Raw genomic sequence first — 26726 nt, 5'->3', positions numbered from 1 at the left:
TTGGTTAAAAAGGTTGACAAAATTATTATGGTTAAAACGATAAATTGAAAACAACAAATAAAGAACCGGTGGTACTTTCTTTTAAAGACAAATACAAAAATGAAACTTAATAATTTTAGAACCAATAAAAATTTATACAGTACTAATTATAAGCTTTACAATTGTTTTACATAAAAATAAATAACCAAGATAAAGAATATATATAGATTTTAACTTATAATTTAGTTAACTTTTTGTTAATCTTTCTAATATCCTACATAAAACTCCAATAAAACACAACAAATTATTTCAAATAGTTTTAAATTTGCATTTATGTTTATAATTCTATAACAAGTTTCAGTTTATATCATGTTTGTTTGTTTTTAAAATATAAATATAAAAATTAAACTAATATTATAGGAAAAAATCCGGGCAAGCCCCTAGTGTCTTTTAACAATTGTTTGTACACGATGTTGTCAGTTTGTTATATATAAAATATTGCTAATTTTTTTTTCCAAAGGTTATGTCTTTTCTAAAAAAAACTGAAAATAATTTTGTTTTTCTAATAGGGCAATTCTCTTAAATAGACCTTTTATAAGTTTATGTCACACAAATAGACTTCAAAAAACAAAATGACCAAAATAGATTTTTTTATTTTGAAAATTTTAATATTTTTTTTAGTTTTTAAAATTTGAAATCATACCCCCAAAACCTCACCCCTTAACTCTAAACTTTAAATCATAAATTATAAACCCTAAATTCTAAATCCTAAACCCAAAAATACATCCCTTAATAAAACATTTGGGTCATTTTGATATTTGGGGTCTATATTTGTGATAAAAATTTTTTTTTAGATCTATCATATAGAATTTCTATGTTTTAATATACATTTTTTGAATTTTTTTTTAAATAGTTAAAATATCTCAGTAAGTGTCTTTTTATAACTATTAGGTTAAAGAATTGTGTGTCTTCTCAATATAAAAATATTGATGATCATTGTTAATGATCATTAAAGATCTTCAAAAACAAATATAAACATGAACTCTTTTTGTTATGCTTATATCTTAACCTAACCTAAACATGTATTTTTTTTTTTGAAAACCGATAACATTTAAGAGTATTTATATCTCAATATTACTTCGACTGCATAAGAAAGGATATGATGATTATACTTTATGATTCATGTGATGAAATCAAGCCAAGACATTAATTTAGACTTGTTCTAATTCAACCCTAACACTTTATTTTAGTTTTTTAAAAAAAGATAGCAATCGTGATCCATGTTTGATTTGTTTTGATGTTGGATCAATTCACCGACTAACTCTTGGTACTCCCAACTTTTATTTGTGACTTTTCAAATCGCAACAGTCACAAAAGTCAACCGCAATCATATCATTCAATTTCTCAGAATTATTTATGCATACACACATTAGTATCAAGGATTGGTGACTTTTCATACTAACAACTTAACAGTCAACTTAAACGCAGAATCTATAATATTCTATCTCACGCATGCACATGTCACTAAAATTCTTGAATATACAAAGCATATTATTCGTGGAGAAAATGGACTTTTTCGAACCCAACAATTTGAGTGTGCCTTTTTAGACCCAAACAAAATATAAGTGCAAAATTATTCTTGAACTAAGATTTTTTAAAAAATTTCGACCCAAACTTGACTCCGTTACATAAAATCCTACCTTTACTCAACCGTTAAACCATTCTTAGTCGGATAAAGAAAAAGTGCCGATTTCAACCCGTACAATTTCGGTCGTGCCTTTTTAGACCTGAAAAATGAGTAAGTGCGATTTCATACCCAAACTGAATAATAATTTTAATTTCATACCCGAAATGAACGATAGTCACTATAAGAAATCAATCATATAGCTACTGATTTTTTCGTAACTAGAAAGAAAAATCTGTAGCTACAATGCAAAAGGCGACAAATTGCTACGGATCGTCGATGCTAAACCCGATCCGCCACCATTCTGTAGCTTGCTAGCGACAAATTTTGCGAGAAAACTAGTTGTAGCTATTGGCGACTGCATGGCTACAAAGTGGTTTGTTGCTTAATAGCAACGACATAGCTGCAGAGTGCTCTATTGCTAAATAGCTATAGAGTTTAGCTACTATGTTTCTTTAGCTAAGTCGTAGCTATAGAAATAAAAAAAAATTGATGCTAGTCGTTGCTAAATAGAACAATTATAGCAACCACTTATCTCTGACCAATATGTAGCTATTTAGCTATAGACCACCAATGGAATCCGTCTATAGGTATATAGCTACAGATTGGTACAGTTAGCCACATATTTAGCTAAAAAGTTAAAATTATGTGTTTTGTCACTATATCTGTAGGTAAAAAATTTGGCTACAAAAATGTCTTTGCCAACCCGTAGCTAATTTAATGAATTCTTGTAGTGAGTTTGAACTTCATAAACAACTACTCTGACTAACTGTTATTTTTGAGCATGTCAGTCTCTAGGCAGAGATAACATGTCGAGGGGGAGTTAAAACGACGTCGTTTTAGCTAAAATAGTAAAAATTTATCACTTGGAGGGCCGAACCCACGCCAGACACAGACAAGTGAATTAAACGAACACTTTACCATCAGGTCAGTAACTTTTGTCATATTTACACATATATATTAATTTATATCTACTTTCATGTTACACCATTTTTTTACTTCTTCTCGATACTAGGTTTGCTCACGGATTCATCGCGGATAGATCCCTGATCAAATGAATTCGATTTCTTGGGCTTGATAATGCCTATGTTCATGCTAATCCATTTTAGACGAAGAAACTAATCTCCGCTCTTGTCTACATGTTATAGCCGGAGATAATCTTTTTGGCTCCCAACGCTACATTCTCATGCGATTTTAAAATGTTCATTACTATCTAAAATAGAACTTCCTAAAGACTGAAACCTCTGAAATTGGAAACTGATAGAGAGATATGGCCACAGGGAGAGGAAACTAGTGATTTCTTTACTCGTTTTGGTACCTATATAATTTAGTATATATGTAGATTTTACAAAATTTGTCTTAGTCCAGTGGTTTAATGCTTAGTTTAGGGCTTTTCTAGGCGTGGGTTCGAGTCATATTGAGTTTTTTAATTAGTTTAGTTAAAGGTTGACTAACCAAACATTAGTCAAAGTAGTTTTTATGTTAAATCTAAAGTTCAGTTTTTATGTTAAATCTAAAGTTCAGGTATGAAATTCAAATTATTGTTTAGTTTGGGTATGAAATCACACTTACTCATTGTTCAGGTCTGAAAAGGCACGACCAAAATTGTTCATGTTGAAATCATCACTTTCCCTTATCCGACTAAGCATGGATCGTTAGTCAAGGTAGGATTTCATGTTATGGAGTCAAGTTTGGGCTGAATTTTTTTAAAAAAATCTCAGTTCATGAATGATTTCGCACTTATGTTTTGTTTGGGTTTAAAAAGACACGACGCAAATTGTTGGGGTCTGAAAAAGCCCTTTTCCCATTATTCGTGCATTAATCTATTGAGAACATTCAAGTGTGTGTTCGTAATGTATTGAAAGAAACATTTTTAATTTCCAGAACCTTTACGCAACAACGGTTACGGTGTTCCTAACAGACCGTGCGCATATACATGATTATGAACACACGCTTGATCCATGTAACATACATTTACCAAAACTACAATCGTTTCCTTCTAGTTACTGTGAATTAGACAAATTTAGATGGCATACAACTGAGAGGAGACCTATAAATATAGGAAAAATTACCAAATATGACTTACAACTTGATTTTAAATGCAAAAGTAAACCCAAACTTGAATCAAATACAAAAGTAACCTAAAATGCTATTGAAATTACAACCAGCCCCTTGTGAACAAACAAAAAAACCGAATTTTTTTTACGTTTCTAACCCCGAAATTTTTTTACGTTTTTACGTTACTAGAAAGTCGTCTACTCTAGTTCTACTTAGATATAATTTAAAAATTTTGTAAAAAATATTTTGATAAGCGAAAAATTGAAATCATATAATCTCCTATATACTAAATCACAAGTCACTACACCAATAATATTTTGCCACGTAGATCAAGAAATAAAAAAGTTTGAAATACAAAAACAAAAATGAAAAAATGCAAAACAAAAAATATTTACGCAAGAGACAAAAATCAAAAATATTATCATCCCATTTTGCGGAGCAGTTCCTCTTTCTAAATTCCATGATCACCACTCACTCTCCTAAGAACTATCTCTATTTCCTTTATTCTAGCCACTTATATCGTTAAATACTTTTTGAAGTTATCCAATGACCGATTGTTAACTGACACATTTTGTCTCTTTCTCTAATCACAAATCTGATGTGGGCATGGATTGATTCTTCCCAGAGGTAAATAGTTAATTTGTGTCATTTTTTTGCTCTTGCTTCATCTATTTTCTTCTATGGCCTTTAATCAAGCGTCACTCTTCGCATTCAAGGTTTTCTTTAAAAGATAAGCTTATATTCTGAAAATATGAAAAAAAAAATTACTTTCAATTTTGCTCCCTTTCAAAAATCTCTATTCTGTTTTTTTCTTCTAACATTTATATGCTTGAAGAAATCGTATCCCATTACTAATTAGTAATGATTGATTGATGCAGAAACTGAAAAATGTAAAAAGAGCGAAACTTCAACGCTTTATTGAGAAAAGTATCAGCAAACTAAAATTACAAGTATATTATAGTATTTACTAACTTTTTTATCCTAATGAATGATCATATTTTGCATGGTTTCCATGACACTGATATACGACAACTTCTTAGATTTGTTGAAAGACCATTTGAATAGGAAGTATATATTTCGTGGTTTTTTTACTAGAAATGTTGAGAAAAAAATGAGAGCAGATTCTAATTCATATAACTTTTAAAGTAAAATACAATCAGGTTGATATTGACTTTTTTTTTTTTTTGATAACTCAGGTTTCCCGCCACTCATCGACATGGCAACGGCTAACAGGGCGATATAACCCGTACATTGGCACCCGTACATTGAGAGCACAAACTAGCTACCTGGGTGTCCATTACAGTGAATAGGTAACTAAAATAATAATTTGTTTTGATGTTTTATAGTTATTAAATTTTGATCAGCTAATTTAGAAAACAATGAAATTGACCCATGCATATAGCATGGGAGGTAATACTAGTTAACATATGTTTTGAGAGATATAAATTAAGATATAATAAAAGTTAATTGTTTTCAACATAGATGAGTGAAAGTAGTGAGTCATGATATTCTTTGGTTTAGGTTTTGCCAACATATGTTGTAGTATTGTATGTGTTCTTAGGGTTAGATTTTGCAATGCATAAATGTTTTTTTTGAAAACTTTAAAATTTACCTAAGTGTGTTTATTTTTGTGTATAGTAAACACTATTTAAGTATAACTACGGCTTTATAACGTTGTTAGTTAGTTAATTAGGCAATTTAGTTTATGGGTTAAATTTAGGGTCTGGGATGACTTACTAGTAAGTCGTCTGATGTACAGTATTCAACAGACCAAACCGGACCGAACCTTTAATTTTACAATGTACTTATAAACCTAACCGGATTATTTACAGGCCATATATAAGGTGTTTTTTTATTCACTTTTTCACGAAATTCAAAAAACCCTAAAGCCGTTTCTCTCAAAGGCGATTTCGAAGGCGATTTCCGTTGATTCTCTCTAATCCATCGTTCTTACCGCCGGTTATCTCTCCGCCGTTATCACCGTCGTTCTCACCACCGTTCTCACAGCCGCTTCTTCTATTTAAAATCTTAGAGGAAACCCTAGCGCATATTCTCTCAGAGGCGTCTCGTTGAACTCCGCCGCTGGTAAGTTATATCTCTTACTGTCAACTGATTGAATCACAAGTCACTACACCAATAATATTTTGCCACGTAGATCAAGAAATAAAAAAGTTTGAAATACAAAAAAAAAATGAAAAGATGCAAAACAAAAAATATTTACGCAAGAGACAAAAATCAAAAATATTATCATTCCATTTTGCGGAGCAGTTCCTCTTTCTAAACTCCATGATCACCACTCACTCTTCTAATAACTATCTCTATTTCCTTTATTCTAGCTACTTATATCGTTAAATACTTTTTGAAGTTATCCAATGACCGATTGTTAACTGACACATTTTGTCTCTTTCTCTAATCACAAATCTGATGTGGGCATGGATTGATTCTTCCCAGAGGTAAATAGTTAATTTGTGTCATTTTTTTGCTCTTGCTTCATCTATTTTCTTCTACGGCCTTTAATCAAGCGTCACTCTTCGCATTCAAGGTTTTCTTCAAAAGATCAAGCTTATATTCTGAAAATATGAAAAAAAAATTACTTTCAATTTTGCTCCCTTTCAAAAATCTCTATTCTGTTTTTTTTTTCTAACATTTATATGCTTGAAGAAATCGTATCCCATTACTAATTAGTAATGATTGATTGATGCAGAAACTGAAAAATGTAAAAAGAGCGAAACTTCAACGCTTTATTGAGAAAACTATCAGCAAACTAAAATTACAGGTATATTATAGTATTTACTAACTTTTTTATCCTAATGAATGATCATATTTTGCATGGTTTCCATGACACTGATATACGACAACTTCTTAGATTTGTTGAAAGACCATTTGAATAGGAAGTATATATTTCGTGGTTTTTTTACTAGAAATGTTGAGAAAAAAATGAGAGCAGATTCTAATTCATATAACTTTTAAAGTAAAATACAATCATGTTGATATTGACTTTTTTTTTTTTTTGATAACTCAGGTTTCCTGCCACTCATCGACATGGCGACGACCAACAGGGCGATATAACCCGTACATTGGCACCCGTACATCGAGAGCACAGACTAGCCACGTGGGTGTCCATTACAGTGAATAGGTAACTAAAATAATAATTTGTTTTGATGTTTTATAGTTATTAAGTTTTGATCAGATAATTTAGAAAACAATGAAATTGACCCATGCATATAGCATGGGAGGTAATACTAGTTAACATATGTTTTGAGAGATATAAATTAAGATATAATAAAAGTTAATTGTTTTCAACATAGATAAGTGAAAGTAGTGAGTCATGATATTCTTTGGTTTAGGTTTTGCCAACATATGTTGTAGTATTGTATGTGTTCTTAGGGTTAGATTTTGCAATGCATAAATGTTTTTTTTGAAAACTTTAAAATTTACCTAAGTGTGTTTATTTTTGTGTATAGTAAACACTATTTAAGTATAACTACGGCTTTATAACGTGGTTAGTTAGTTAATTTAGTCAATTTAGTTTATGGGTTAAATTTAGGGTCTGGGACGACTTACTAGTAAGTCGTCTGATGTACAGTATTCAACAGACCAAACCGGACCGAACCTTTAATTTTACAATGTACTTTTAAACCTAACCGGATTATTTACTGGCCATATATAAGGTGTTTTTTTTATTCACTATTTCGCGAAATTCAGAAAACCCTAACGCCGTTTCTCTCAAAGGCGATTTCGAAGGCGATTTCCGTCGATTCTCTCTAATCCATTGTTCTCACCGCCGGTTATCTCTCCGCCGTTATCACCGTCATTCTCACCACCGTTCTCACAGCCGCTTCTTCTTTTTAAAATCTTAGAGGAAACCCTAGCGCGCATTCTCTCAGAGGCGTCTCGTTGAACTCCGCCGCTGGTAAGTTATATCTCTTATTGTCGAGTGATTTATTGAGGAAAAGATGAACGTAAAACGTTGTCTCTATCAATTTATACACTCGTTCTTTTTTCACGTCTATTTTTGCAGATATATAACCGCTGTGTCGAAGGCGACTATATCTTCTCCGAATTTTCAGGTCGGCTTTAAAATGTTCTACTGGAAGTCTTGGAAGACTTATAATTAAGTCGTCTGGAAAAACTTGCCAGACGACTTAATTATAAGTCTTTGATTGTTTTGAGATGGTTGTCTTTGATTGTTTTGCAAGCAAAACAAATGGATATACCAGAACTCCCCGTAGGATACATACATTAGGGGAAGATTCCCCCGCAATGCATAGCATTTCGTATCATACTTGTTGGACGTTGCATGCTGCTTTAAAGAAAGCTCTTCATGATGACGAATATGAAGAGCTGAAGGAGTCGAAGTTGGGAGTTTTCATCAAGTTCCAAGAGCTGGGATTTGATTGGGCTTCAAGGTTGGTTCACTACATGCTCGGTTTCCAGCTGGACATAAAGAAGAATTATGAGCTGTGGAGTCTCGTTGGTCCACAACCTGTGAGGTTTTCACTGTTAGAGTATGAAAACCTCACTGGTCTAAACTGCGAGTACATCGGGGACCTTGAGAGACCTCACTGTGTTGTTACAAAGGAGTTGATTTCTTTTTGGGAGATGTTGGGAGTTCATGTCGAAGCTGGGCCATCTACTCAGGAGATAATAGCAGCGTTTGAAAGATGCGAAGGGTGGTCTCGGGATGATCGCAAGCGGCTCGCGTACCTTGCCATCTTCACTGGATACATTGAAGGGAGAATGTATTCAACTCCTACACAGGTTAGTCTTGCAAGGCTAGTGATGGAGCTAGAACGGTTTGAGAATTATCCATGGGGGAGAGTCGCGTTTAAGGTGCTGATGGACTCTGTGAAGGGCAAAGATATTTCAGGTTGTTACACTGTTAATGGGTTTGCGCAAGCTCTCCAGGTCTGGGTGTACACAGCTCTGCCGGAATTGTGCTAATTATGGTAATCCTCTCCCAAACAATCCGTCTCCACCGATACTGGCTTACAAGGGTCGCAAAGGACGCATACAGTTTAAAGAGGCTATACTCAGTCAGGCATTTACTTCAATCTGAACGACTTCGCAGAAAACTTATAATTAAGTCGTCTGATAAGTCTTCCAACTGGACGACTTAGTAGAAGACTTATAATTAAGCCGTCTGGAAACTCTTCCAGCTGGATGACTTAGTAGAAGACTTATAATTAAGTTGTCTGGGAAGACTATCTAGACTACTTAATTATAAGTCTTCTACTAAGTCTTCCAGCTGGAAGACTTTCCAGACGACTTAATTATAAGTCGTCTATTAAGTCATCCAGCTGGAAGACTTTCCAAACGACTTAATTATAAGTCATCTGCGAAGTCTTTTCTTTCCATCTTTCTTAATCCGTCAAATATCTAAGTTCATATCTTCTATTTACTGCAGACTAGGGTGATCAACTTTGTTCAGAAGGACATTGGGGAAATGTTTCCAAAATGGAGTTTGATGTTGAGGACACGCCCGCGAAGAACATAATTAAACTCATGTTTGGGAAGAGACCATGGAAGTGGACCATGGATTGCTGGGAAGTCACCGGTACTTGGGTCAATACAAAGCCGGCGGTTGTGAGTCCAGCAAAGAAAAAGGTAGTGAAGGAAGACATTCCAAGACCTCGGAAGAAAGCTCGTAAAGAGGCACCTGCAGAGCCTAGTGAAGAGGAACCTGCAGAGGCTAGTGAAAAGGTTCATACAGTGGCTCGTTCAGAGGTGATTACGACTGTTGGTGGCAAAGAGGATATTAAAACCATGTTCAAGAACATAGTTGATGCCATGAGGGAAGGGTTTGGGACGTGCCTTAAGGAGATCAAGTATCTGTCGGAAAGGGTGGAAGCTGTGGAGAAGAAGGTTGGTATCACCACAAAACAAAAAGGGACATCATCTCAAAACACTACCTCTCCACCTAAACCGACGCTCGAACCCGGGGTTAGTAACGAATCCTCTCCCAACAAGAGATTGACTAGACAAAGTCTTAAGAATAAGAACTGAAAATTTGCATTTGGTTTGTCTCTTGTATGTCAGAACATGTGTGCGTTGTTTATAGTGTATGGATTTTGTATATGTATTTTGTTTCATGTTTGAAGACACTCATTGGTTATTATTTTTTGAAATGGATCGTTGGTTATTATTGTATAAACCCATCTTGTATATTGCAGAGTGAAAGTGTTAATGAGACGAAGCGGGAAGGAAGAGCTTGCCGAAGGATAAAGGTCCAGATGTGCCCGTAGATGCTAGTTCCTCGAAAGATAAACCTCCAGAACCGAGCCTTATTCTATTGGATAAAAATCAACCCACTGTTTTGGATTTACAGAAGGAGGATGCTAGATATCAGGAAAAGAGGGATGTTGCTTTGGCACTTTGCCGTGCAAAGAGTGATCGAACAAGGAAACTTGCTGCCTCACAGCAATCTCCTTATACGGCAAACAGCACGGCCAAAGTGATCATTCCAAACAAAAAGCTTTATCCAGGCTATAATCCTTTTGCACCAATTGACAAGAAGAAGTTGAAGGAGCTCGCTAATTGGTTGAAAACTTGTCCGTAAATGTTTATGCAGCATATTGATGCTTGGATTAATGTGCTGATATCTTCTGACTTGTACCCTATTTTATATGCAGCATATTGATGCTTGGATTAATGTGCTGATGAAGAGGTACGACACTAACCCACACCATTTCAGGAGCGAGAGAATGTGCTTCCTTGATCATCTCTTTGCTCAGCAATGGAGATTCAACTACAAGGATTTTAAGGACTCGGTGCCCGATCAGAACGATTTACGAAGAAGACTCCCTGGTGGGGTGTGGAATTATTATGCAGGCACTATACCATCATTTTGCCAATTGAACAAGGTTTGGGGGACGAATATTGATGATGTCTATGCGCCAGTGAACTACACCGACAGTCATTAGATTGCTATGTTGATATCGATCCCTAAGAGGCACATAGTCGCCTGAGACAGCATTTGTTCCCAAGAATGTTCATCTTCAGCATCTATGATCCCAAAGGCCAATGGAAATATCTGAAAATTCCCATCTTGTGCGGCTGCAACTAACATAACACCTCCATACTTCCCACTTAGGTGAGTCCCATCCACCACAATGACCCTTCTCTGATACTTAAAACCTTTGATAGAAGCTCCAAAAGATAGAAATAAATACTTAAATATATTGATATAATCAAGTTCTATAGCCTTGATAGAATCGGGATTTTCTAAGGAGATTTGCTCGAGATATGATGGCAGACGCGAATGCCCATCTTCTGCTGATTCTCTCACCAATGTTTGTGCATATAAAAGTGCTCTGTATGAAGTGGTGTAATCAAGCTTCATGCCAAACATGTTCTTCATTGCATCAGTGATATGTTGCGGATTCAACCCATCAATGATTCCAATACGATCAATGAAAAGCCTACCAACATACTTCAGAGTACAGTGTCTCCGCTGAGCGATTCGGTCTCCCACTGAGCATGTATGTTTTTCCACATACTTTGTTACCCAAAACGTGTTTGTTCCATGTTTCGCACTCGCTCTGATCTTCCATTCACAACCACTTACTGTACATGTTGTCACAATGAGAGTTTTCGTTGACTTGTATATTCTGAAGGAGAACCTAAGCCTCACTGCTGTCAACCGCAGCTCTGAAAGCAGTGCATCCTTGCTAACAAAACTCTGGTTGACATAGATACTGTTACCATTCGATCTTCCTCCTTAAATCTTTTTGAAATCTTCAAAACACATATCATCATCTTCCACATCCTCATCTTCAACCTTTCCATAAACACTGTAATCCTCACCATTCTCGTCCGCTTCAGCAACAATAGAGATATCAGCATCCTCCTCCCCATCATCCTCCTCCCCATCGTCCTCCTCCCCATCATCCTCCTCCCCATCATGATTTTCATCTTCAACCAAATAATCATCATCATCTTCAAAACATTCATCAGCTTCATCATCTTCTTTCCTGAACTCTGAAACCATTTCCAACTTGCTACGACTTGATACACAAAGCCGTACTCCATGCGTTTTGGTTATCTCGAGAAAGTTTCGAACTTGTCTATCACTTGTAACATGAATAGGAGGGGTGTCTGGAGCCAGCATCATTTCTGCTGGTAATGAGTAGGTTATCTCCACAGATTTCGTGCTCATGTCCATGTTATAATCTTCTTGAGCCATTGCAAGAAGTTCAGCATGTGTCGAACCTTCACTCAAAAAAACATTCTCGCTCCTTTAACATTATCAACCACAAAATCCCAACATCAATCTTTCAACAACCATTCTTCATACACTGCATGTAACTGACGCATCATCAACTTCAAAATAAAACTCATTAGTAAACATAGAGAAAATGAAAGTTTACTAAACATTGACGCAGACGACATACCAGTAAGTCGTCCAAACATGTCATTTTTGCAATTGAATTTTAAATAGGACGACGTACAAGTAAGTCGTCCAGCTTTGTTTGTTAAAAAAAAACTCTAGATAAAACATCTGGGATAAAACGGGTTAGTTTTGCATTTGACCAAATTGTGTCAGATATTTGACTTTTCCTGGACGACTTACCAGTAAGTCTTCTGGGATAAAACAGGTTAGTTTTGCATTTGACCGAATTGTGTCAAATATTTGACTTTTCCTAGACGACTTACCAGTAAGTCTTCTCTGGGTAAACAAAAATTTTAATATTTTATTAAAGCTAGACGACTTATTTGTAAATCTTCTCAGGTTAGTTTGTAATTCGAAAAAGAAACTTAAATATTTAACTTTACCCAGACGACTTACTTGAAAGTCGTCCAGATAGACGACTTACGAGAACGTCGTCCGAGATAAGCATGGTTTGACCATAATCTAGGAAATAAATCTGAACGACTTTGCTTATCCTGGACGACTTTCAAGTATGTCGGACGACTTTCAAGTACGTCGGACGACTTTCAAGTAAGTCGTCTTACTTGACGACTTTCAAGTAAGCCGTCCTACTTGACGACTTTCAAGTAAGTCGTCTTACTTGACGACTTCCGCGTAAGTTGTCTGGAAAAAGTTAAATATTTAAGTTTTATTTTCCAATTGCAAAAGTAATCTGAGACGACTTACATATAAGTCGTCTAGCTTTAATAAAATATTGAAATTTTTGTTTTCCCGGAGACGACTTACTGGTAAGTCGTCCAGGAAAAGTCAAATATCTGACACAATTCGGTCAAATGGAAAACTAACCCTTTTTATCCCACACGACTTACCAGTAAGTCGTCTATTCTCTAGATTTTTTTTAACAAACAAAGATGACGACTTACATGTAAGTCGTCCGTTTGACCAGAAGACTTACCCGTAAGTCTTCTACAACCAGACTACTTACGGGTAAGTCTTCTACGCGAACAGATCTGGAAAAAATTTCAATTTCATACCTTAAACTAGTGAGATGACTTCCTTAGCACACAAAGTCTTCTCCAACCACCCAGAACCTCAAACGAAAGTAACCCACCAAGAATAATATGCTTGAATGACTCTATCAAACATAAAAAATTTTGAATCAAAAGCTTGAGTTTTTTTTGGATGAATATGGAGGCAAAGTGAAAGAGATGTTGTTTTTAGTTCATAACAAGTGAGAAAGAGAGAGTGTAAATCGATTTTAGGTGCATTAAGAGCTTCAAATTGGTTGTTCATGGTGGTTGAGGAATTGATGACAATGGCAATCTTGTAATTACTCGAAGATGATGAGTGTGAGAGAGTAAAAATGTCATTTTTGAAAAAAAATTAAAAAATTTGATGGCATTTTCGTGAATTATATGAACTTGTGGGGTGAATAGGGAAAAAACAATTTCCAAAAAAAAAGGAGGTTAGTTTTGTGTTTGACTTTGAGTTCTAGGTCAATTTTGCAAAAAGCCCATAAATATAAGTCAACAAACTTTTGTAACGGTATCCAATTTCCGTGATATTTTTCTCGGAAAGAAAACAAATATATCTATATATATATAAAGATGTTGGTGACCCTCCTGTGATGCCACGTGGAAAGTCGTGCATCCTAGAAGCGACACATATCCCCTTTCACAAAAACGATGCGTTTCATTTATTTTTGTTTGTGTTCCGTCTGTGTTTTCGTTTTTTCTGTTGTCATTATTTTAGTTTATAAAGTCCAGTCCACTAAGAGTTAACTCCAAATGTATATTCGAGACTTATACATATTGGGCTACTTTGTTAAATTGGGTCAAATTCTAATCTTAACAAAATAATAAAGTAGAAAATATAAAACGATTTTAAATCATTAAAATATTACAGACGAAAATAAACAGAAATTATAATAAATCTAAATATAGAATACTTATGTCGGTAAAAGAAGATATGACAATAATGGCGATGGTGGAAGAAATGACAACGGTGGTGGCCGGAACAAATGACAGTGCTCAGTTGCAAATATGGTAAATGTAAACAGCGTCGGTGGTGATGTGTAAATGGTTCTCCACGTTCTTCTCCAAGAAGTCAGATCTGAAACATGCAAATGAAAAGGAAAAAATAAGTCAAGGATAGAAAAAAGGCGAAGACAAGAAAATGAGTGTGTTGGGAAGAAAAGAAGTCAAAGATCCCAGAAGTTAACGCAACTATTAGATTTAAAAGCAAAGGATGTATGATCAATGAAAGAAAAGAAACAATATATTAAAAGAAGTTAAAGTAAACTTCAAAGCATAAAGAAAAATTTGAATTTTTTTCAAAAAAAAAAGATCTGAAGAAGTTAAGAAAAGATCTGAAGAAATTGAAAAAATAAAATTGCAGGAGTCGAAAAGAAAGCGAAGAAGAAAATAAAAACAAATTAAGGAAGAAGAACGATTTGATGAATAAATCTATCTTTTCCTTTTTTTGGTAACTGGAATAAATTTATCATACAATAAAACCACTTTATAACAAATATTTTATAAAACTAATAATATTTTATAAGAAAATATTAAATCGAGTATTTTATGAAACGAACTACGTGTCATCTTTTATAAGTTTTGTATGTCGAGGGATTGGTGAACAAATATCGTCTCAGTGAATATTGTCTCAGTGGCCCAATAAAAGTCTCTAACTAACACATACAAATAGTAATCTTTGCTAAGAGAATAATATTAACTTTTAAAATGAATTAGTAGTATAACACATAATATATCTTATAACCGTTATAAATTTTTATATAGCAGTATAACATAAGATCTATAAATTTATAAATGTTTTCATTATGATTTTATCACATCTAAATAATGAAATGTAATAATATAATCTATACTAATACCAAATATTTTGTAAACCAATTCATTTTATTTTAGCTTGTAGGAAACTCACTATTCGCTAAGGTATGTGGCATACCGAAATCTAACTAGTTATTAAAAACACAAAAGGAATAAAAAGTACTTTAACAAAAAAAAGTAAGCAGGAAGAAATTTGTTGTGCTATTTAATATATACGTATAATACAAATTTTTCATGTATACCATATGTTTATATGACAAAAAATATATTATAGATTAAATGGTTTGTTTAAAGTTTAGCACAATGAGATTGGTTAGTCTTGAATCAATATGTTTAAAAGAAAATCTATACGAGAAACTAAAAGTCTCAATTCATTCAAAAACAAAAGAAAAGACGTAATGGAGTAACAAAGTAGTCAATGTAGTCTAACTTTCATTATAGATATAATAAACTAAACATTTTAAATGTAATTTACGACTTAATTTATTTTTAACAGTTTTTTATTTGGTTACCCAAGGCTTTTGCTTCGGGTACCAGTTTTATAGGATATATGAGCAACATGACACTGATTAGTGAGTTATATTTTTAACTGAGATTTCAAGATTCATCATCTTTAGTATTTTGTCATCATCTGGTGTAGCTTCTAACTCAATGGAATCAGAGCTTAAATACACTTTAGCATTTGATGGGACTTTGGAGAGGAGATAGGCGTTCACCTCATGCACAATATTATTTGTAGGTGTCAAGACAACTCTCTCTTTTAAGTACTACTTGCTTCGATAGTTCTGGAGGAAGTTAGGATATGCAGCATCTGCTAATGCTTCATGCGGAGTTTCAGAGTTAGATATCAGTCATAAATTCACTAAATATCATTCTGATTTCGTTTACAGAAACTAACCACACCATTGCTCTGCACTGCTGACTTAGAACACCTTATGACTCACAGTGACAGCAACCAGCGTATATACAGGGCCGCGGAGACACATAGGGTTAGTATCAATTTGGATACGTTCTTCTGCTATCTCTGGTCCGATTTAAAAAAAAATACATTGACTAAATCACTTTCATCGCAGGAACAACAGCCAATCTGATGTCCAACCCTTCTGAGCTTTATACGAAGACATCGTTTTCAGAAATACAAATACTAATAGTTTGAGACCCTTTACTCTGTTATTTAATAGTTGGTTTCAAATACAGAGTCCCTAATATGTATTTAGTGTGTTAATTAGATGTTAATATTTATGTTTTACTATTATTTCATCTTTTTTTTATAATATCTAACAATTTTCTCTCAAATTATTTAGATAAATTAAATAATGGAAAAATTCAAATAATTTATAAAAAAACGAAAATATATATAATCTTTTGGATTAAAAGATGACAAATTATGAAACTATAACAATTTAAATCAAATTATATTACATATTGGCCATCTATCGGTTCAATCGATTTAGTTTCGGGTTTTCGTGATTTTTTAAATATGGATATTTTTAGAAACCTAAATTGAATTATCGAACCACCGGATTAATCGGTTTGACCGTGGGTTCGGATCAAATTTAAAAACACTGATTTAAATGCAAAAATATTTTAAATACAAAAATTCTTAAAAATTAATAAAATATTTATTAAGATGTAGAATTTGTCATCATAAAATATTCAGCGCTTGCAAAACGCAAAATCTGGCTTACATTATTTTCAAATTATCATCCTGCCCGTAGGGCGGGCCGGCCCTAGTATGTATATATATATATATATATATATATAGTAACTGATTTTGTTATTGACATAGAATTAGTAATTTAAAAAAAGAGTACAAACTAGTAATTCTAGTATGGTTATTTTAAAAGGAACTTTATTTAAATGTCATGAAAAAATAATGGAAATTTGTTCAGGAAATGGTTGGAAGTAAAGATCATGCAACAATTCTAAGAAGAAACCTTAAAGATGGAGACATACTTGTATGTTTCTACAGCTTATGACCGACAGAAACATAGAAGACAGTGATATTGAATCTGCTCGAAAGCTTATTGAAGTTGTTTTCCAGAATTGCAAAGGGCAGGTGGATCAATGGGTTGAACCATATCTGCTGTTGGATCCATTTATAGCCATTAGGCTTTAATGAAAATTGTGAAAATAAATAATTTGGGCCTGTGTGTTTAACAGCCCAAAAAACAATAATAATGAGACTAAAAAACTTATCCCACATAGGTGGGAACAAGAGGAAGAGAAGTGTTTATATATGGTCACTTGATATCATGTGTTAAACAGCTTGGAGAGAGGAAGGCTCCCCACGCGCGTGCCACCGTCCGGCCGGCTCGGCTCGGCTCGGCTTGGGTCTTGGGTCTTGGTGGAGGGCCTCCGGCCCAATAAGAATATTATTTTTTGCACCAAGTTATGCTCAACATTTTGCCATTTAAAATCTCAAAAAACGACATGCATTTTATTTTGAAACAACAAGCAGTTTGTCTAGAAAATAAAAACGTCAAGCTGTTTATCCTCTCGAGATATTTAAACGAGATAAGAAAGAGAGAGATAGCGAGTCTTGGGGAATAAGTTCGTAACTTGAACTTCCCGAAATCTTTGCCAAATCCCCACTAACGAGCGCACGTTATGCAACAGTTATGGGAAGTCGCTCCTCGTCCATCTCTTTAAATACAAATCGTCTCTCTTCTCATTTCTGGAACGTTTTACATATCAAACCAACAGCGAAAATCCCTTAGCGTAAGTCTTAAATACGAGAGTGTTTCGTAGAGTTTATAGTTCGATAGGGCGATCACGAGTGATGCGTGATTCGTCTGCCATGGTTGTATCCTGAGACTCTATATTCGTACAGTCCCGTCTCACTAACGGAGAGAATATTTTGAGTTAAGGAAAGAGATCATATCTCGACTCCATGTCTCTTCGCGAATACAATTTCTTATCGTTCTTGTATTCGTCTTTTACATTCGTTTATTTCCTTAACATCGCTTTTTATTTTATCGTTTATGTCAGTCCGGTTTTCCGGCGTCTACAATCTTAACTCAAAATCGCTTTATGTTTAGAGCTTTAATCGGGTTGAAAAACGATTAATAAAAACGAGTTTTCGAACCGTGTTTGCGATTTGCTTTCTAGCACTTCCGCGAAATGTTTGTTCTTATCTCATAACGATGTTTGCGATTTGCTATACGCTTATCCGCGAAACGTTTTTGCGCTATTCTGTAAACGTGTTTGCGATTTGCTTTATAACACTTCCGCGAAACGTTTCTGTTTTATTTCATTACGCTTTGCAGATTGCTTTCTAGCATTTTTGCAAAACGTTTTTGATACATTCTTAAAACGTTATTTACATGAATCGTTTCAATAACCAATTTCTTAAGCGAGTTTGTGAAACATTCTAAGTCTATACAAAACGATTTCTGCAAACGCTTTTAAGCGAGATTGCAAAACGTTTTTCTCAAGACTTATATCGATATGATTTGGTTCAAACACCAAAAATGAAAATCAATTTTAGACTATTATATTTTGCTTAAAAATAATATGTTCTTTGCTGATTGGAGTACTAATCCGTCTTCATGTTTTCTCTACAGAAAATGACGAACGATAACAACACCCCCAGTGATGTCACAACAACTCCACTCAACGTTGCAGCCACTGATTCAACCGTTGGAAATATCACAGCATCAACCGCTGCAGCAACAACAAGCACTATCCTCCCTGCGGGAAATGCTGCTGACGAAACCACTCGCCGGAGTCTATTCGGTGCTGGTCTTTATCAGACGGGTTCAGTTTCAGCAACTGCAAGTCGTCCGGTGGCAATTCAAACTCCTCCAGCTGTCCCTAGTGTGTTCACTCAAGGACTGATGTCAGACAAGTTTGATGGCAAAGGCTTCAAAACGTGGCAGAAAAGGATGATGTTCTTCCTGACAGCGATGAAGCTGGACAAGTTCATCCAGGAGGATAATCCCCTTATGCCTTACGGGATTGATGATGTTCACAGTCTCGCAACTATTGACAGAAGTATGTGGTCTCAAAGTTCCACGACTTCAAAATGGTGGATTCAAAACCCATCATGGATCAGGTGGAAGCGCTTCAGCTCATTTGGCATGAAATCGCTGCTGAAGGAATGTCCATCTGCGAGACATTCACAACTCTCAGCTTCATTGAAAAGCTTCCTCCAAGCTATGCGGATTTCAAGAACTACTTGAAGCACAAAAAGAAGAAGATGGGGCTCGAGGAGCTCATCATGAGGCTTCAGATGGAATCCAGAAACCGAATTGCTGACAATGTCACTACTAAGGAGCACAATGTCAACATGGCTGAGCATAAAGGCAAAGGAAAGGCACAAGCCCATTCTCCTGCCAAGCCTTCCAAAACTGCTGCAGCCCTGAAGGCTTCTGGAAAAAACTTCAAGAACAAAGGCATTGAAATCAATGCGAATGCGAATGTGGAGAAGTTCAGGGGGAAATGCCACTACTGCCACAAAGTGGGGCACAAGACTGTTGAATGTCGCAAAAAGATCAAGGATGAGAAGGCTCAGGCAAATCTCACTGAGGAGGATCTCGTTGCTGTGGTAACTGAAGCCAACATGGTTGAAAGCAACAACCCCAAGGAATGGTGGTATGACACTGGTGCAACCACCCACATTTGCACCGATAGAGCGATGTTCAGCACCTATGAGAAAAGCAAGACTCAGGAGAAGTTCAAGATGGGAAACACTGCAGTCTCTAGGATTGAAGGACGTGGCAATGTGATTTTGAAGATGACATATGGACGTGAGGTCGCTCTGACAAATGTGAAGCATGTGCCTGACATGAGGAAGAACCTGGTCTCGGGAACCTTGCTCAACAAGAATGGATTCGCCACAAGTTTTGAGGCGGACAAGCTCGTGATTAGGAAGAATGAGATGTATTTGGGAAAGGGGTATGTTAAGGGTGGACTTGTCAAGTTGAATGCAATGACAGTCCTTCCGAAAGTTGTAGCTCCAAAAGTTTTAATGAATAAGAAAGAGCCAGTTGCTTATTTGGTTGAGTCTTTTAATCTATGGCATGAAAGATTAGGCCATGTGAACTACAAATCTATACAAAGATTAATGAATTTAAATCTAATTCCTAAATGCAAAACAAGTAAACAAAAATGTGAAGTATGCGTACAGGCTAAGCTCACAAAAACGCCATCACCTCGTGTTGAAAGAACTAACAAACCTCTAGATTTAATTCACACCGACTTATGTGATTAAAATACATACAAACTAGAGGTGGGAAAAAGTACTTTGTGACCTTCATAGATGACTGCACAAAATATTGTTATGTATACTTGTTACATAGCAAAGATGAAACCTTAGAAAAATTCAAAGAATTTAAACTCGAGGTCTAAAATTAGCTTAAAACAACTATTAAAGTAGTTAGAAGCGACAGAGGAGGCGAGTATGATGGTCCATTCAATGCATTCTGTAAAGAACATGGAATAATCCATCAAACTATAGCTCCTTACTCACCAGAATCTAATGGAGTTGCTGAACGCAAGAATCGAACTCTAAAAGAGATGATGAATGCAATGTTGCAGGAATCTGGGTTACCCCAGAACTTGTGGGGGGAAGCGTTGCTTACCACTAACTATATCCTCAACAAAATTCCACACAAAGTAACTGGCAAAACTCCATATGAATTATGGAAAGGTAATTTACCTTCGTATAAATACTTCAAAGTGTGGGGGTGCTTGGCAAAAGTTGCGGTACCGCCACCAAAAAAGATCACTATTGGACCTAAAACAGTGGATTGCATCTTCATCGGATATGCACATAACAATAATGCTTATCGATTTCTGTTACATAAATCTGCAATATCAGACATTCATGAAAATACAGTCATGGAATCAAGAAATGCATCTTTCTTCGAAAATAATTTTCCATATAAGGAAAAACAAGGTTCAAAACGAACTCGAGAAGAAAGAGACAATGACAAAAACTCAGAAACTGAGACAAATGTCGAGATTTCTATAAATGATATTTCAGAAAATGAAGAAAAAGATGAACCTCGAAGAAGCAAAAGAGCTCGAAAGGAAAAATCTTTTGGTGAAGATTTCCTAATGGCATTTTTAGTAGAAAATGTTCCAAAAACTTTGGCAGAAGCCATGGCTTCACCTGAAGCTTCATTTTGGAACGAAGCTGTCAGGAGTGAATTTGATTCTATCATGCAAAATTATACATGGTACATAACAAATTTACCACCTGGCTGCAAAGCATTAGGAAATAAATGGATAATGACACGAAAACCTGGTGGAAAATACAAATCTACGCTTGTAGGGATTCCGACAAAAGGAAGGTTTGGACTATTTTGATACATATTCTCCAGTAACGAGAATAACATCAATAAGACTGATGATAGCAATCACAGCCTTAAGAGACCTAGAAATCCATCAAATGGATGTAAAAACCGCTTTTCTAAATGGTGATTTAGAAGAGGAAATTTACATGAAACAACCTGAAGGTTTTGTCGTTCCCGGACAGGAAGACAAAGTATGTCGACTTGTAAAGTCACTTTATGGACTTAAGCAAGCTCCTAAACAATGGCACCAAAAATTAGACAATACAATGATGTCAAATGGTTTCAAAATAAATGAATGTGACAAATGCATATACTACAAAACTACCAAAAATGCGTATGTTTTGCTATGTCTATATGTAGATGATATGCTCATTAGGAAATAAATGGATAATGACACGAAAACCTGGTGGAAAATACAAATATAGGCTTGTAGTTCAAGGATTCCGACAAAAGGAAGGTTTGGACTATTTTGATACATATTCTCCAGTAACGAGAATAACATCAATAAGACTGATGATAGCAATCGCAGCCTTAAGAGACCTAGAAATCCATCAAATGGATGTAAAAACCGCTTTTCTAAATGGTGATTTAGAAGAGGAAATTTACATGAAACAACCTGAAGGTTTTGTCGTTCCCGGACAGGAAGACAAAGTATGTCGACTTGTAAAGTCACTTTATGGACTTAAGCAAGCTCCTAAACAATGGCACCAAAAATTAGACAATACAATGATGTCAAATGGTTTCAAAATAAATGAATGTGACAAATGCATATACTACAAAACTACCAAAAATGCGTATGTTTTGCTATGTCTATATGTAGATGATATGCTCATTAGGAAATAAATGGATAATGACACGAAAACCTGGTGGAAAATACAAATCTAGGCTTGTAGTTCAAGGATTCCGACAAAAGGAAGGTTTGGACTATTTTGATACATATTCTCCAGTAACGAGAATAACATCAATAAGACTGATGATAGCAATCGCAGCCTTAAGAGACCTAGAAATCCATCAAATGGATGTAAAAACCGCTTTTCTAAATGGTGATTTAGAAGAGGAAATTTACATGAAACAACCTGAAGGTTTTGTCGTTCCCGGACAGGAAGACAAAGTATGTCGACTTGTAAAGTCACTTTATGGACTTAAGCAAGCTCCTAAACAATGGCACCAAAAATTTGACAATACAATGATGTCAAATGGTTTCAAAATAAATGAATGTGACAAATGCATATACTACAAAACTACCAAAAATGCGTATGTTTTGCTATGTCTATATGCAGATGATATGCTCATTATTGGAAGCAATAAAGAAATTATCAATCAAACAAAAAACATGCTCAAAGGGACATTTGAGATGAAAGACTTGGGATTAGCAGATGTAATTCTCGGGGTTAAAGTCACAAAAAATTCAAACGGAATTATCTTAACCCAATCTCATTATGCTCAAACAATACTAGAGAGATTTAAAAATTACTCTTAGAGTACGGCAAAAACACCGTTAGATCCCCAAATGCACTTGACAAAGAATTCAGGTGAAGCGGGTTCACAAAACGAGTATGCACGTGTGATCGGAAGTCTCATGTACTTGACTAATTGTACGAGACCAGATCTAGCGCATGCAGTAAACGTACTTAGTCGATATACAAGTAATCCAGGACATACACACTGGAAAGCTATAACGAGAGTACTCAATTACTTGCGCTACACCAAAGATTTTGGGCTTCACTATGGTAAAGAACCAGCAGTTTTAGAAGGATACAGTGACGCTAACTGTATATCAGATTCTATAAACTCAAAATCCACAAGTGGATATGTCTTTACATTAGGAGGAGCAGCAATATCATGGAAATCTACCAAACAAACAGTGTTAGCCAGATCCACCATGGAATCTGAGTTCATAGCCTTAGACAAAGCAGCAGAAGAAGCTGAATGGCTTAGAAATTTTTTGGAAGATATTCCTATGTGGGAGAAACTTGTGCCAGCTATACGCATACATTGTGATAGTCAATCAGCTATAGCTCGGACTCAGAGTAATCTCTACAATGGTAAATCTCGTCACATCAGAAGACGACATAAAACCATTAGACAACTTATGTCAACTGGTGTAATCACAATAGACTACATCAAATCGGCTGACAACCTAGCGGATCCATTTATAAAAGGTTTGTCATGAGATGTTGTTGCTAAATCATCAAAAGGAATGGGTTTAAAGCCTATAAAGAATGAGGATGCTTGACTGCAACCCTACCTATCATGACTGGAGATCCCAAGACGTAGGTTCAAAGGGAAAACAAAATCAAACTGAATTTAACCAAAGCACTTGAGACAAAGTAGTCTCTTCCCACCTCCTAAGATGATAAAAGTGCTAACAAATATGATAAGGATAAGCATAAGCTTTTAATTATTCCATAGCTTCCAAAGCGGAGTATTACTCAATACTGGTCATGGTCAATCACCTAATGAGTGTGAAATGGGACCGTTTCTAGGAGAATGAATGCAAGACTATATTCTCTAAGTTCACTCATGAAAACCAGGAATAGTTCAGGGCCACAATGAACACAATAGAGAACTAAGTTCTACGAGAAAATGAAGCTGCGTTATGCCTGTTGTCTCGGTCTACATAAAACACCGGTTGGTTCAAGACATCATGTTCACCATCTGGTAAAGTAAACCCAACTGATATTAACTATGAGTGGTTCAAGGCTTAAAAATGCCACCAACTCAAACACAGTGATTTTTTTTGCAAACACTCTCGATTAGTCTGTCTAGTCTAGTCAGGATTAGAATAAGTATAGTTTTTTTTTTAGAGTCTATCGAGTCTGCATATAGTCTGCATATGTCTAGAGTCATTTCTATTCATGTGGGGGATTGTTGGATCCATTTATAGCCATTAGGCTTTAATGAAAATTGTGAAAATAAATAATTTGGGCATGTGTGTTTAACAGCCCACAAAACAATAATAATGAGACTAAAAGACTTGTCCCACATCGGTGGGAACAAGAGGAAGAGAGGTGTTTATATATGGTCACTTGATATCATGTGTTAAACAGCTTGGAGAGAGAGGAAGGCTCCCCACGCCCGCGCCGCCGTCGCCGTCCGGCCGGCTCGGCTCGGCTCGGCTTGGGCTTGGGCTTGGGGCTTGGGTCTTGGTGGAGGGCCTCCGGCCCAATAAGAATATTCTTTTTGGACCAAGTTAAGCTCAACATTTTGCCATTTAAAATCTCAAAAAACAACATGCATTTTATTTTGAAACGACAAGCAGTTTGTCTAGAAAATAAAAACGTCATGCTGTTTATCCTCTCGAGATATTTAAACGAGATAAGAAAGAGAGAGATAGCGAGTCTTGGGGAATAAGTTCGTAACTTGAACTTCCCGAGATCTTTGCCAAATCCCCACTAACGAACGCACCTTATGCAACAGTTACGGGAAGTCGCTCCTCGTCCATCTCTTTAAATACAACTCGTCTCTCTTCTCATTTCTGGATTGTTTTACATATCAAACCAACAGCGAAAATTCCTTAGCATAAGTCTTAAATACGAGAGTGTTCCGTAGAGTTTATAGTTCGATAGGACGATCACGAGTGAGGCGTGATTCGTCTGCCATGGTTGTATCCTGGGAATCTATATTCGTACAGTCCTGTCTCACTAACGGAGCGAATATTTTGAGTTAAGGAAAGAGATCATATCTCGACTCCATGTCTCTTCGCGAATATGATTTCTTATCGTTCTTGTATTCGTCTTTTACATTCGTTTATTTCCTTAACATCGCTTTTTATTTTATCGTTTATATCAGTCCGGTTTTCCGGCGTCTACATCTGCGGCTCACGATTGATCGGTTACAACGAGCAGAGACTTCGTATGTAAAATCTCTTCTTATTCAAGTGGTAAGAACTGTCTGCAGAATTTGTTAGCATGATTTAACTTACAGTTTTATTTACTTAACTATCTCAATATCACTATATGAAATTATGAATCAGTCGGTATTGCATTGAATTGATGGTTACGATGGGAACTTTCTTTGCTAGTGAACCACCATTATTGCATTTTAAATTTTTTGCTATCTTTATCAAATTCTTAAAGAAAATTATGATTTCTATTCGCAGGTGGCAAACATGCTTTACTACAATCCAGGTTTGACGCTTGGTGTATTGCACAACACGGGACTTGCTTCAACAGTATTTGATCTTTGGTTCCAGATGTTGCAACAAAAAAGAAAGAATGGCCTGCCAGCAAATTTCAAAAGGTATCTTTGATGCTATTTATTATGTCTCATCTTGTTCACGGTAAGCTTATAAATGTAATGGTGGGACTTTTTTTTTCTTACTGTGATTTGATTAGCTGATAAGAGGTTGCTCTATTTATACCAGGGAACACGGTAAAAAGGTTTGCTGCTTGGGTTTGACTTCGTTACTTGCTCTCCCGGCTGGTCAATGCCCCGAGGAAGAGCGGCAGCTTGTTTTCAGGGCAACACTTGATCTTCTAGTAGCATATAAGAATCAGATAGCTGGTATGTTGTGTTTTGATCCATTTTCTCTCCTTTTGGTCAAGTAACGTATACCATTATTCCCTTTCCCGTATTTATCGCAAAAGCAGCAAAGGAGACGGAAGTAGATTATGAGAATGAGTGGAATGGACTCGAGAGTAATGAAGACGATGATGATGATGGGTCTGATGGGGAAATGGGGATGGATGATATCGAGGACGGAGATGAAGATGATGATGAAGTTAATATCTCTCGCTCTCCGTCTCGAGCTCTCTCAGCTCTCTTCTCAGATTCTGTTAGAGTATGTTTAATCGGGGTTCTTAGGATATGATTCTTTGCGGAACATAAGAACCCGTCTCTTAACTTTTAACTAAAAAAACTAAACCGGTTCTTAGCTTTTTTAGTTAAAAGTTAAGAGACGGGTTCTTATATTCCGCTAAGAACCTCCATTAAACATGCTCTTACAGATTTCTCGTTGTAACTATTCGTAAAGATGATGACGATGAAGTTTTAATATCTTCAGCTCCAGATCAATTACACTTTTGACCTTGCTTCCATTTAATCAAAGACTCCAACTCACGTGACTTCCTCATGGCAACTAGAAACTTGAGTGAAACCTTTCCTTTGAACGAGAGTCTTCATTTACTTGGCATTCTCAAATCAGATGACACAAACCAACACTTATTACTGCACACATTGTGTCTTGTCTTTTTGGGATGTTTTAGATTTTTAGGAAAAATTATATTGAACTTTTGATCTCATACAGAGATCAGCGGGAAAAGTGTCAATTTCGACCCCAACAATTTAGGTCGTGCCAAAAACGACCCGAACAATTGATCAGTGCCAAATACGACCTCAACTCAATTATAATTCGAAAAAACTACCCAAACTTCTTAAAACATGCTCAAATCTACATTGACTCTAACAAAAGTTAGTCAATCGTTAACAAGATAAAACGACGTCGTTTTGATATACGAGGAAATGTGCCAATTTTGACCCCA

The 26726-nt window shown here is 35.7% G+C and overlaps 1 protein-coding gene across 1 annotated transcript; it reads left to right on the top strand.

Annotated features, from left to right (window-relative positions):
• The first annotated feature begins 13534 nt into the window (after positions 1 to 13534).
• Positions 13535 to 26726, top strand: LOC125585498 (importin beta-like SAD2). Its single transcript, XM_048754683.1, has 5 exons — positions 13535 to 17022; positions 25056 to 25126; positions 25346 to 25485; positions 25610 to 25749; positions 25833 to 26726. Exons 1-5 carry the CDS (start codon positions 16902 to 16904, stop codon positions 26054 to 26056), a joined length of 696 nt encoding a protein of 231 aa, XP_048610640.1. The 5' UTR covers positions 13535 to 16901; the 3' UTR covers positions 26057 to 26726.

This window comes from Brassica napus, chromosome C4 (genome assembly GCF_020379485.1).
Source record: "Brassica napus cultivar Da-Ae chromosome C4, Da-Ae, whole genome shotgun sequence".
Classification (NCBI taxonomy): domain Eukaryota; kingdom Viridiplantae; phylum Streptophyta; class Magnoliopsida; order Brassicales; family Brassicaceae; genus Brassica; species Brassica napus.
The sequence above is the reverse complement of the archived record's forward strand: the minus strand, read 5'-3'. Positions and strand labels throughout refer to the sequence as shown.